Source organism: Cydia pomonella, chromosome 28 (genome assembly GCF_033807575.1).
Source record: "Cydia pomonella isolate Wapato2018A chromosome 28, ilCydPomo1, whole genome shotgun sequence".
NCBI lineage: Eukaryota > Metazoa > Arthropoda > Insecta > Lepidoptera > Tortricidae > Cydia > Cydia pomonella.
In genome coordinates this window covers 3,901,893-3,915,313 of record NC_084730.1, presented here as the reverse complement: position 1 = coordinate 3,915,313, position 13,421 = coordinate 3,901,893, and the positions used below count along the sequence as shown (strand labels likewise).

Sequence of the window (13,421 nt, the reverse complement as noted above, 5' to 3'; positions counted from 1 at the left end):
AGCCTTAGAGCCCGCACAGCAGGCGAGTTTTTATGTGCTACAGTGCGTGTAATTGGGACGGCCAAAAGCTTGTGACTTCGCGGTCGCAGGAGATTTTTGGGCACAAATGGAATAGCGAGTCTAACAGTTCGTCCTACCAGTTCAGGACAGTCTGTCTCGCCACGTAAAACTCCACATGCTGTCACCAGGAGATTGTAATTGCGTCTGACTGCAAGGGAATTAAAACCTAATGATCCTAATAAGTACTTGGTCGGATATAAGAATGGATAGTAAGTATATAGCTTCTTATACAAGAACCTAAGAAATGTTTTTTGCACTTTTTCTACGAGAAGGGCGTATGTGATTTCAGCTGGGTTCCAAACAATACTTGCCGCCTCAAGCTTACTCCTCACAAGAGCCGTGTAGAGCAGTTTGATGGCTCTGGGATCGTTAAAATCGCGCACATTCCTGATGACGAAACCAAGTCGCTTATAACAATTGGCAGCTAATCCTTTTATGTGGTCATGAAAAGTAAGAGAGGCGTCGAAGGTAACACCCAGGTCTTTGACAGTTGTTACACGAGCTATGACTTCTGAACCAAGGACATACTGTGCAATTAAAGGTTTTGGCGAGCGAGTATAGGACATAACGCAACATTTGGAGACGTTGAAATGCAGTTTATTCGCAACACTCCATTGCAAAACCTCATTGATGTCTCTTTGCATCGCTTCACAATCCGCCATTTGTTTAACACCAAGCATGAGTTTTAGGTCATCTGCGTACAAAAGGCACCTAGTATTCTCTTTCAGAACTACCTCGAGATCATTTATCATGATGCCAAATAGCAGAGGGCCAAGAATGGATCCTTGACTAACTCCGGATTGTGTAGAGTAAGTGGATGAAACAAAACAACCATGCTTTACGAATTGTTGCCTGCCGCTCATGTAACTGGCAAACAATTTTAACAATCGCGGCGAAAAACCAATGGCACACAACTTTCCAAGTAAAACATCATTATCAACTTGATCAAAAGCTTTCCTGAAGTCAAGATAGAGGACATCAACCTGTGTTCCTCTATCTAAGTGTTCTGAAATGATGTTGGTAGCCGTCAACAGGTTGGTGTCCACTGATCGTTTCGACCTAAAGCCGTGCTGTGCGTCACAAAGGAATGGTTTTAATTGGGGAGAAATCAATGCCTTCAGTACAGATTCAAACAGCTTCGCTAACGAAGAAAGTATGGCTATGGGCCGGTAGTTCTCTACACTTGAAGTGTCACTAGATTTGGGAATTGGAGTTACTCGAGAGAGCTTCCACCGTTTAGGATACACACCAGTCGCAATTGACAAGTTAAAAATGTACAATATTGGCTGAAGAAAGTGATTTTTACATCCCTTTAGTATATAAGGTGGAAAATTGTCCGGTCCTATGGAGCTTTGAGCTTTAAGTTTAATTAAGGCCGTTTCAACGTCGCGGGGTGTAATAAGATTGATATGCACATAGTTCGCGGATCTGAAGCTATCATTCAGCATCACGGCATTATGATCTAGGGACGGGGTATCGGGAAAGAAAACGCTAGAGAAGAATTTCGCGAACGCATCAGCTGCCTCCTTACCGCTGAATTCCTGATCACCAAACCTAACACAAGGCTCAAAGCCACCTCTGGACTTAAGGCTACCTATATGCCTCCAGAAAGCACGAGGATTATGACACACATTAGCTTCCAGTCCACTGACGTAGTGATCATAAGCTTTGTCTATTCGTTGCTTTATGTCGGCACGAAGTTTTGAAAACTCATCGTATATAGCTACATTATTAGTGCTTTTCCATTTCTTGTGCATTCTAGCTTTGCGGGTTATATCGTAAATAATATCTTTACTAAACCAGACCGGGTAACATCTAGAACGACGTGTAGACCTCTTTTTCCTTAAGAATACTTTATCAAATAAGTCATATACAATACTATAAAAGATGTCAACAGCTTTGTTAACTTCCTGCGCAGCCAGTACATCTTGCCAGGATACTTGGGATACGAGTTCATAAAGTAAGCTGTAGTCACCCTTGGCAAAATTCCAATCCAGGTGAGGATTAATATTGCTTGGATCGACAAAGTTAAAAACAGATCTCTCATGGTTACTGTCAGAACAAACGACTATATCCAGAGGTGGGTGGTATATGTTATTATGTTATGGGGTCATAGCAGTGACGCTCATGATCTCTTTATAGCCCAAAAAAAATGTGTCCGCATACTAACTAATATACAACAAACCGACAGTTGCAAGAAACATTTCACCAACCTCCAAATTTTGACTCTCCCCTCTCTCTACATTCTAGAAATTTCAACTTTTGTCCGAAAGAATATAAAATTATTTGAATATTGTAAAAGTGCACGTCGAAATAATAAGCTCTCACCCCCGGAACCAATTTTAGACATCTACAAAAGGCCCTTATTTCAGGGCCATCCAGGTTTACAACAAACTGCCCAACAAAATTAGAAACAGAAAATTTTAAGTCATTCATATCAAATTTAAAATTATTTTTAATGGAGAAGGCATACTATTCCGTCCAAGAGTTCATGGAAGATAACTTTATTTTGTAAATACTAATGATATTCCCTTATTGCATATTATATATCCCTAATTAACACCTTGTGTACTGAAATGTTAATTTAGGTACGACTATTTAATTCTTAGTTAATTCTTTAATAAGTTTAGACAATGTTGTTTATATTTAATTAAGAACATTACATGATAGAAACTAGAATACCTAGATGTAAGATTATTTGCAATACCCTAACAGGGTGCCATGTGTTTTCACACTCTAATATAACATCTATTATGTACCATGGTTTCGCAATAAAGATTTCTATTTCTAAATATGAATAAAATATCAGCTTTGTCACACTCACAGTGGGCACAAATGGGAACAATTTAACTCTCGAATGTCTCCGCTTTTTTATCAAATAGGTATAAAAAAAATCATTCAATCATATCATTTGATATTTACCAGTCGCTTGTCGGTGAAGGAAAACATCGTGAGGAAACCGGACTAATCCCAACAAGGCCTAGTTTACCCCTCTGGGTTGGAAGGTCAGATGGCAGTCGCTTTCGTAAAAACTAGTGACTACGCCAAATCTTGGGATTAGTTGTCAAGCGGACCCCAGGCTCCCAGAATCCAATCATACGGGCACATAATTCTCAAACGAGGATAACCTCGTAAAAACACTCACTGCCACTCGTTACTTTTTAGGGTTCCATTCCACATTGAAAGTATTTTTTTTATAACTTTGGAAAATGCCCAATATAAATGGGGGGGGGGGGGGGGGGCAAAATTTCAAAGTCTAGTGACTAGGTCAAGGGGGGTATCGTTTGAAAGAGCTGAAATTGTACATTCCAAAACTATTTTTTCTTTTTTGTCATAGTGAAAAATAAATCATTCATGAAAAAATGTGAAAAAAAATACCCCCCCCCCCCTATCTATCTCCGAAGCTTATTATGATTTTTTTTATATTATATTAATATTACTATAAACTTTACAGGAAAAATATAATCAGACCTATATCTTAATAATTTTTTTTAATTAACAAAAAACATTTTCGAAATCAGTTTGCAATTTAACCAACTTTACGTGTGTTTATTACATTTGAAATTTCTATGAGATTACATTAAAGGCACCCTTTTTCAAATAAAAGAACAAATTTTGGAATCGGTTTACAAAATAGAGAATTATCCTCGAAAAACCAACATACCTACATGCATTACATGGCGCAAATTAGTTAGACAATTTACCGATAGATGGCGCTGTACACAATTATACTTAGTATATGTACTTCTGATCAAAACTCTTTCGCCTTTATAGTTACACAAGATAATTCAAAGTTTGTACGGAATCCTCGGTGCGCGAGTAAATCGAACTCGCACTTGATCGGTTTTTATTTTCATTATAATCATTTGTCCACTATGTATGACATTCATTTTGATCCTTTTCTTTTTGGGTTGTTGCTTGTTACCTGCCGTGATTCTTCTCACTTGATGGTTTCATCGGAAGATCAGCGCTGGAAATCGCAGCAACATGCTGAGATGAGGCCATTTCGTGACACTCTCTTCTTTGTACGTTTTTCTTATATATACCTATATTTATATTTCTGCTGTATTCTATTATAACTCCCCCAGCAATTTGCAGCAGTCTTCAACCGCATGTCACTTATTTTAGCCCTCAACGCCATTCTCATTTTAGTAGTTTCTCTTATAAGTTTACCAATCTCATTCAAAGCAGTCTGTACAGACGTAATCGGGTCAGGTTCTTGTAAAACCGCGTTACATATAGGATTCAGTTTGTCTGTGCTCTGATCTGTGAAGAAAAATAAAGAAGGGGTAGGATCTGACCAAAATTTGTCTTCTATCGCGTTCTTATGTCTTACAAGTACTCGTACCTCGTAATGCGCGTCAGGACAAGGCAGGGATAATTGAAGAGTACAATAATCAGAGTAAGGAGGAATTTGTATTAAAGATGAGTTCGCTTCCCGCCAAGGTGATGCTAGCAACCTGTATTCCACTTCGAAAATATTCTCTTTGTACCAGGAAAATTTAGAATACCATTTTATTAGTGCTCCGTTTGAGGTTCTGTTTAATACCTGTAACTCAGAAGGAGATTCGAGTTTAAATATCGAAGTACGCTCGAAAGTAAACGTCTTATTATCACAGAATACTTGATTACAAGTTTCTAGCAACAATTTTCCGGAACCTTGAGGATTATAAGAGGAACATACTCTTTTAATCGTTCCTGAACCATATGAACAGAGAAGATGTGTTCTTCCGTTGCTTTCTACTAAATACAATTTAAAGCTGTTTTCTTTAGTTGAGGATGTCCATAAGCATTCTAGCTTATGCCAGTGGAGGTCGAAAGATATGCATTGAAAATCAAATGCCTCTGGATAGAAATCTATAATGAGACGAAGCTCATTTACCTTTCCTGGTCCATGAAATCCCTCACTGCTGCAAGTATAAAAGCTGATACCAGAATAATTTGCCTGCGCTTTCAACTTAATGGTCGTTAAGTTCACAGATTCCGTTGGCAGCACCTTGGGCCAGTCGTCGTAAATGCGTAGTGGCTCTTTTCCGATACAAAACATCTCGTAAAATTCCCCACGAGAAACGAAGTATGTTGCACGCTCGCCCGCAGGACGTGGTGTGTGTCGGACGCGCGGTGAGCTCACTGGGAACGATGGTATAACTTTAACAATTATACTCTGTCCGCAACTTCCACTCCTGCAAATATATTCGTATCCTCCAACGTAAGGCTTCTCTATAAACAGCTGAACAGTGGTGCTGTTCACTTTAGTTGTAACTAAGCTGTTTCCTTCACCTTCTATAGCCAGATTCGTCATGTCATCAGCAGAGTTCTCTGTATGTTGCGAATAAGTATACTTGTGATTTTTCAGTGGAACTCACTTCATTTACAGTTTTCGCTGATATCCTTGGACGCTGCCCACATAGAGGGTCTCCGGAGTCAAAACACGCTATATGTAGAAGCGCTAGCAGCGTTAGTGTTTTCAAAGCGACAGCATGCATTGCGAAAAATAATACGACTAGTTTGAAACATGTTGTGATACTTTTATATAAATAGGTACACTTAATTGTCCTTATTTCCTCAAGACTTGAGTCATTTTTGAGACGATGCACGTTTCCTTAAGGAGTTTTCTACGAGTTAACTAATCACGAATGAGTAATTTTAGGCTATTAGGTGATAAAGAGTAGAGTCCGTCTAAAGGTTGGAGCCACTGGATCAGCGTCAAGCTTTTAAGTGTGCGACAACCTTAAGCTAACTCTGAATTGACTTGGCAAGCGACAATGTCAAGCGCTTCTTACATCTACGCGGTCGCCGGGCACTATTTGTAGGGTCGCTTGTCAACTGGTGATACCCACCTATAGTTAGCAACAGTCTTTCGTTCCACGTGGTGTCATGACGCCGTTACCAATATTCACAAGCACTTGAAAATAAAAATAATTCTTCTTCCACAATTGACATTTCTAGTTGAATTTAAGTGTAAAAATAAGTTTTTTGACAAAAACATCATTTTTTAATACAGTTGCTCAAAAAGTGCTACTTTACGTAGCTGTTTAGCGTACGGAAAGTTGGATTTCGCGAACTAGTGCTTTTTACTTTTCCACTTGTTCCAATTCATGACTACTTATTGATGAGTGTTAATGTTAGTTTCTTTAAAAGTCGTAATTAACATAAAAACCTACTACTAATAATAATAATAATAATTTAGCCTATATACGTCCCACTGCTGGGCACAGGCCTCCTCTCATGCGCGAGAGGGCTCGGGCTATAGTCCCCACGCTAGCCCAATGCGGATTGGGAACTTCACATACACCTTTGAACTTCTTCGCAGATGTATGCAGGTTTCCTCACGATGTTTTCCTTCACCGAAAAGCTAGTGGTAAATATCAGATGATATTTCGTACATAATTTCCGAAAAACTCATTGGTACGAGCCAGGATTTGAACCCACGACCTCCGGATTGAAAGTCGGACGTCATAACCTACTGTTAATGTAAAAATAATAAATATAAGCATATTTCATATTTTATTACTTACCTCTTCATCATTATAACACGTTTATTTTTTAATATTGAATATTGTAAAACCGTTCTTAATAACTTGTCTGAATGGACCGGAATAGCTGCCGAAACGCCTGTCAAAGCAGAGGCGTTTTTTCTTACTGCAATAATGTTTTAAGTTTCCAAAGGTAACATTCGATATTGTTTTCATACACTTTAAATATACGATACACAAATAATAGTAAATAACGATACTTAGGTAATAATAGTATAATGTTTCTGTCTTATAGAACATGCATAAAAAGTACTTGTTGTTTTTCTTATTTTTTCGCAACTGTATTAAAAACGTCGTTCGATACACGTGCGGAAATGTCATTCTTCACTCGTCCCGAGTCTTGTCACACGCCTACGGCTCGTGGCAAGATATCTCGGTACTCGTTAAGTAATGACATATTTTCCGCACTAGCATCGAAATGTAGGTACTATTATTACAAGCTTTTATTTAACTTGCAATGTATGTATGTTTATCCGGGTAGAATCTTGCAACTTAATTTTGAACCAGTTATCTTCAACCGAAATTTTGTATACCCGCTTAGTTTAGATGACAATGCATGGTTAGCTACGTGATGTCATTCTAAATCCAATATGGCGGATTATCCAAGATGGCGGACTCGTTATTTTTTCTGCACTACCACAATGGAAAAAAGTACAGTCAGCGATAAAAGCTTGTACCAAAAATGATTTTTTTGCCAAAAACTTATATACAAGCTTTTATCGCTTTCCATCCAAGAGGCAACTAGTACTCATTGAGACAATTCTAACAAACCCAAACACAAGTAGGTTGCGTTGTTTTATCACAGAGTTCCACCACCTCCTGTCTGCATCATCAATTCATCAGGCAATATAATATGGCATTGTCGTCCAATTTACATAAGTACCTATACAAATCAGATTCATCGGAAACCGCAAGTGGGTCAAACGTTACTTGCAAGATTTGATTACAGACAGACAACGAGACAAGTGATGCTAAATAAAAGTTTGTAACATTATATATATTATTATTCCTTTATTCATTTCTTTTCTCAGGCTAGGATTTTTATAATATGGATATAAAAGTAAAATATAAAAACACTTACAAAACAATACAAAAGATATAAACACATTATAAAAAACCTAACCTAGGGTGCCGCCAGCAGCGGGGCAGGGCCCAAGCTGCCGGTGGTCAGGGCCGCAGAGAGAGGAACCGACGTACTATACGCGCCGTGTCCAAAATTACTGCCTTCTGCATCTGACCCTTGATCCAGCCACCTAGCGAGAGTCTCTCTAGGTGTTGGTCGAGACTCTTCGCTATGAGACCGTTCGCTGACACGACTATCGGGACAATGATCGTCGAATCAACATCCCACATGGCGGTTATCTCGTGAGCCAAGTCTAGGTACTTACTGGACTTGTCCTTCTCGGCTTTCACGAGATTCTCATCATGGGGGATGGTGATGTCGACGAGCACGGCCCGGCGTTGCGATCGATCTATTATCACGATGTCAGGCTTATTGGCTACAATAGTCCTGTCAGTAATAATAGATCGATCCCAATAGAGCGTGGCACGACCATTTTCGAGAACTGGCACAGGTGAGTACTTATAGTACGGTACTTCGCAGTCCACAAGGCCGTATAGAAGAGCAAGTTGCTGGTGAATAATCCTGGCTACGAGATTATTATTATTATTATTATATTATTGTATTATTATTTTTTGGATGTATGTAGGTGTTTATGTTAGTGTGGGTCAAATGTTGGAAGCTAAATTCGACCCACTTCCCGATTTCCGTTTAAGCTGAAATTTTCAGCAATTTCCGATTAAGTTGATTTTTTTATGTAAATCGGAAGTCAATGCAATATGCGTTATAATGACATGGAGCCCTGATCTGATGATGGAGACAGGAGGTGGCCATGGGAACTCTGTGATAAAAACACTTCATCATCATCATCAGATCGGCTCGATGGTACCATAATATTCCATTGTCATCCGACTTACATATGTACCTATGCAAAATTTCAGCTCAAAAGGAAACCGTGAAGTAAGTCAAAAGCTTCCAAATTTTAATCCATACATAAAAACTAACATGGCAAGTTAACCCTTTTCCAGGCCGCACCAATCTACAAGGTTTTCCTAAAAAATCCAAATATTTTCCAATTAATCCAGATTTGATGATTCATTTAGAAATAGAAATAGAATAGAAATAGAATTTGTTTTATTCATAAACACACAAACAGTAATAGACAGACATAAAAGAGAACATAGTGAGAGTAAAGTGTCACGAAATGGCCTCATCTCAGCATGTTGCTGGCGACTTCCAGCGCTGATCTTCCGATGAGACCATCGAGTGCGAAATAGTCACGGAAGGTAACAGAAAAAAGGAAAGAAACATAAAATAAACATGACGAACATACTTAACACTAAATAAAATTGCACGGACGAAACGAACGTCCAGTCTGTACCGGTCCGGTCGGATCGTATCGTGGTGCGGCACAACTAGCGCCAGGTCAGCGGTAGCTACACGAATTAAATCCAGTGACAGATTTGACAAACATAATAATAAGATGAAACTCATAATCTCAATCCGTTTTCGATCATGAAAACCATAAAACAAAGTTGACTAAAATACGTAAACAAAAGAAAAACTAATAGTAGCATAATCAGCTTAAATAAAATAACTATTATAAGGATGGTGTGTGTGGATTTGTGTCAGTTATGTGTAAATGGTGTAATATAAATAATGTGTGTATAAGAATAGTATTTATTTGTGGTATAATTTGTAATTGTGTTTTTTAATTTAATTTTATTTTATTTTATTTGTAGTTTTAACTGTAAGATGTATATGGACCCTGTCTGAAATAAAAGAATTTTATTTTTATTTATTTATTTATTTGAAGACAAGTAACATTTCCTGAAAGTGTAATCTAATTTGAACCTTAAATCGGAATGTTAAAGTTGAAATTCTAATGGCGCGTATGTGGTCGATAAATCGTACTATGTCTGGAAAAGGGTTAAATAAAAGCTTGTAAAAAGAAAGAAAAACCGACTTCAAAAATTGTAAAATAAGATGTATAAATGACAGTTTTGCGTTGGCCCCCTATTAATAAAAGTTGTAAATACCTAGTGTAAGAACAACTGTTTCATTTGCGGTTACTAGGTATGAGTTTTTACCCAGTTATTTTCCTCGAGTAACCACAAAATGTAATACTTTAAATAATAATGCAGATTAAAGTTTTAATTAAATAACTTATCGGTTTGGGCTGACGTATATTCAAGCAGCAGGAACGTTTCACAACCCTATTTGAGACGTGATAGGGGAAGGTGACGTGGCTAGGTGGCTTCTTTATACACCGTGTTTTTTTTTTCGTTAATTTCGTTAAGGGAGGCCTTTATGCTTAAACGTACTTACCCATACCCCGGAGTTAACGGAATTCAATAAAACCACGGTGTATATGTTGATGACAAAATTTCAGTAAATAACCCATGATATTTCCATATACCTAATAACACCCATTATTAAAAAGAGGAAAACGAATACACGATTTTACACAATTTTATTTAACTTAATCATTTACCGCATATGCAACCATATGCGGGGGTTATATAAGGCATATAAGGGGTTAGTTAGTAGGTTTCTTAAAAACAGGTATCCGACTTACTCGTACTCTAAACATGATATTATTAATAAAATAGTCACAAAATCATCCATCATAAATACCAAAGAGAATATTTCTCTATGCAAATAGCAAAGAGAATTAAGAAGACCAAGAGTGCTCACTCCATACAACGGTTTTGTTACCAAAAATATTATTATTTTCGTAGTCTACATCTAGCGTCAAGTGGAACTCTCAGTACTGCTACTCGACAATAGATGTCGCGGCAAACAAAAAGTCTAATGCTCAACGATTTTCCGCTAATATTATAACCAGAGTAACCGGAACTCTATTTTCAACTCCTACGCGTATAATATTAGCTGAAAATCGTTGAGTATTAGACTTTTTGAGTGCCGCGATATCTATTTTCGAGTAGCAGTACTGAGTTCCGCTACTCGATGCTAATAAATAAATAAAATAAATATTATAGGACATTATTACACAAATTGACTAAGTCCCACAGTAAGCTCTATAAGGCCAACACAAATTGAGGGTACTTAGACAATGATATATATAATATATAGATATTTATAAATACTTACATACATAGAAAACACCCATGACTCAGGAACAAATATCCATGCTCATCACACGAATAAATACCCTTACCAGGATTTGAACCCGGGATTTGACACTAGGCCAAACTGGTCGTCAAAATTCTAGATGTCGACTACAAAAATAATAATCGTTTTGGTACCAAAACCGATGTATGGAGTGAGCACTCTATGTACTTCTCATTTCTCTATGCAAATACACAGTACTGGGAACAATTTGTGACATACACCGGTACAAAACACATAGTTTAACAACAGTAAACATATAGCAAAGCGTATATTATACTAATGTGGGCCTCACCAATGATTGACCCCTTCAAACTTCGTTGACCCTCTCGTCTATGTTAAGGATCCTGACCAAAATTATCCTCAGTCAACTTTTTGCGTTTTTTCTCGAGAACATTTTTTCTGCTCTACAGCACGTTCGAGATTCGAATCCACGATTTTTGACTAAGTACTGCCATGTACACACATACCAACGGTTAAGGCAGCAGTGTTGACTTTCCTACAAAAATACAACAATTCCCATTTCCTGCAATACCCCTCTGATGTTGCTGGTGTCCATGGGCGGCGGTAACCGCTTACCATCAGGTGATCCGTCTGCTCGTTTGCCTCCTGTATCATAAAATAAATAAAAAATAGGAGCCTATCATTGAGTACCTAGTTACCCCATTCTACCCTAAATCTTTTATTCTATCGGATATTTCTTTAGACTTCGATAACAACATTGAAAGCATATCAATTTTATCAAGCTTTTCTTTGAGGCTTGCAATTTTGTTTTTCAACACCAAACTTTTCTCAATTGTATCTTCTATAAGAGTACAAGCTTCACACGAAGCTTTTTCGGTAGGGATCAGTTCTGATGGAGTGTTACATGCACACTTTGCTCTGGAAGATGTGGTTACAACAACTAAGCAAGGTCGGGACCACAATTTCTCGCTTAACGCTTCCTTATGTCTGGCTTTAACACTCACTTCGTATTTCGTGTCCGGGTAAGGAAGGACCAACTCAAACTCGCAATTTTTGTCATCACAACGCACTGACGACGTGTTCAGCTTTTGCCATCTACCTCCAAAAGCCAAAAGGCGGAATAGAACTTTATAATCGCATTTTTCGCAGTTATTTTCCCATACCAGCGTAGTTCCGCGTGGTTCTTTACACTTTAGAGGGCTTAGTTGTGTGATGGAATTAGTGTTCATTGTGAACGTTTGCCTATTGCAAATGAAGTCATTACATGTCATTAACATGAACGAAACGTTATGGTTCATATAAAATAATCGACTCCTACTGGAATATTCATCCACTTTGCACGTACTATTCAGTTTACTAAAAAAATCGGTGCAGAGAAGAATCTTGCCTTCAGGACGGTCATGATCTGTGTAAAATAAGTTAGAAACATCACCCCGACTGTAGTATGTCCAAAAACATTCAAGTACACGCGTATCATGTATGACACAGCGGAAGTCTCTGCCATCGGGGAAATATCCCACTACGACCACAATAATTTCTTGCAAATCTTCAGCGTTCGTTTTACTCTTGCAGTAATAAGCTTTTTCCAGCTCTTTATCCGCCCTTTCCGTATACTTCACCGTCGTTTTGTTGACCAGCTCTGTTTGCGGTATACGATCATCATTATTAAGCAGAATCTGAAGGTCTTCAACATTATTGCCAGTACAAAACACTTCATAATAGCCCCCGATTTGTACAAAATTAATAAGGATTCCAGAATCTTGATCAAATCTACGTCGAGTTATTTGTGACTTTACAAGCATAGCTGGTTTAACTTTCACGAAAAGAAAATCTTCACAATCTTGACTCGAACAGACATATTTATACACACCTATGTCTGGTTTTCCATCGTACAATTGGATAGTAGTTTTATTAAGTACTCTAATATTCTGAAGTTTATCATCTTTTTTTATTTCAAATTTCGCGTCCTCAGAGGAGCAGTACAAAATGATGTCTTCGCCGTATGATTTCACGTATCTTCCTGTTTTCGGGTCGAATGTGGCTCCATTTATAGTCATTTTTGGCAGGTCCCCTATGCAGGCGCCATGGGCGCTTGTAGCCCAAGCAGCAAACAGCACCGCCAATGTCAGCATCGTAGATGCATCGCGCGAACACAACCAGTAATGATCAACACATCACATATTAAATGTCTGCTAGCAAAGCTATTTGTTTTATTTTCCTTAATGGGCGTGTTTAATGCAACTGCGGCTATGACCTGGATAGTTTCGAGGACTTTGAGCCTAGTGTGCACTCTGTCTTATGCATTATGACAATGAGCAAATAATATTCTTACTTATTATTAATATTTTTGAAGCATTTGGTTTGCATTCTGATAAACAATGCATTTATATGTAAATAAAATAAAGACGGATTGTGAGAGCTTTTATATTGCATTCATGTAAATCAAAATAAGACATACATATAAATAAATAAATATTATAGGGACATTCTTACACAAATTGATTGTCCCACGGTAAGCCAATAAGGCTTGTTGTGGGTACTCAGACAACGATATATATAATATACATATACTTAAATACATATAAAGCATCCTACTCAGGAAGAAATATGTGCTGCTCATCACACAAATAAATGCCCGAACCGGAATTCGAAGACCATCGGCTTCATAG

At 37.8% G+C, this 13,421-nt stretch overlaps 1 protein-coding gene across 3 annotated transcripts in view; it reads left to right on the top strand.

The window, feature by feature from the left end:
* Positions 1 to 13,139, top strand: part of LOC133532897 (uncharacterized) — a 39,556-nt gene extending 26,417 nt beyond the window's left edge. For all 3 annotated transcript variants that reach the window (XR_009801764.1, XR_009801763.1, XM_061871757.1), the window contains one exon: positions 12,819 to 13,139. Coding sequence is in view for 1 of the 3 variants with exons in the window: in XM_061871757.1 (XP_061727741.1) it covers positions 12,819 to 12,915 (97 nt within the window). In the remaining 2 variants the exon portion in view is untranslated. The remainder of the gene's footprint in view (positions 1 to 12,818) is intronic.
* The last annotated feature ends 282 nt before the right edge of the window (positions 13,140 to 13,421 follow it).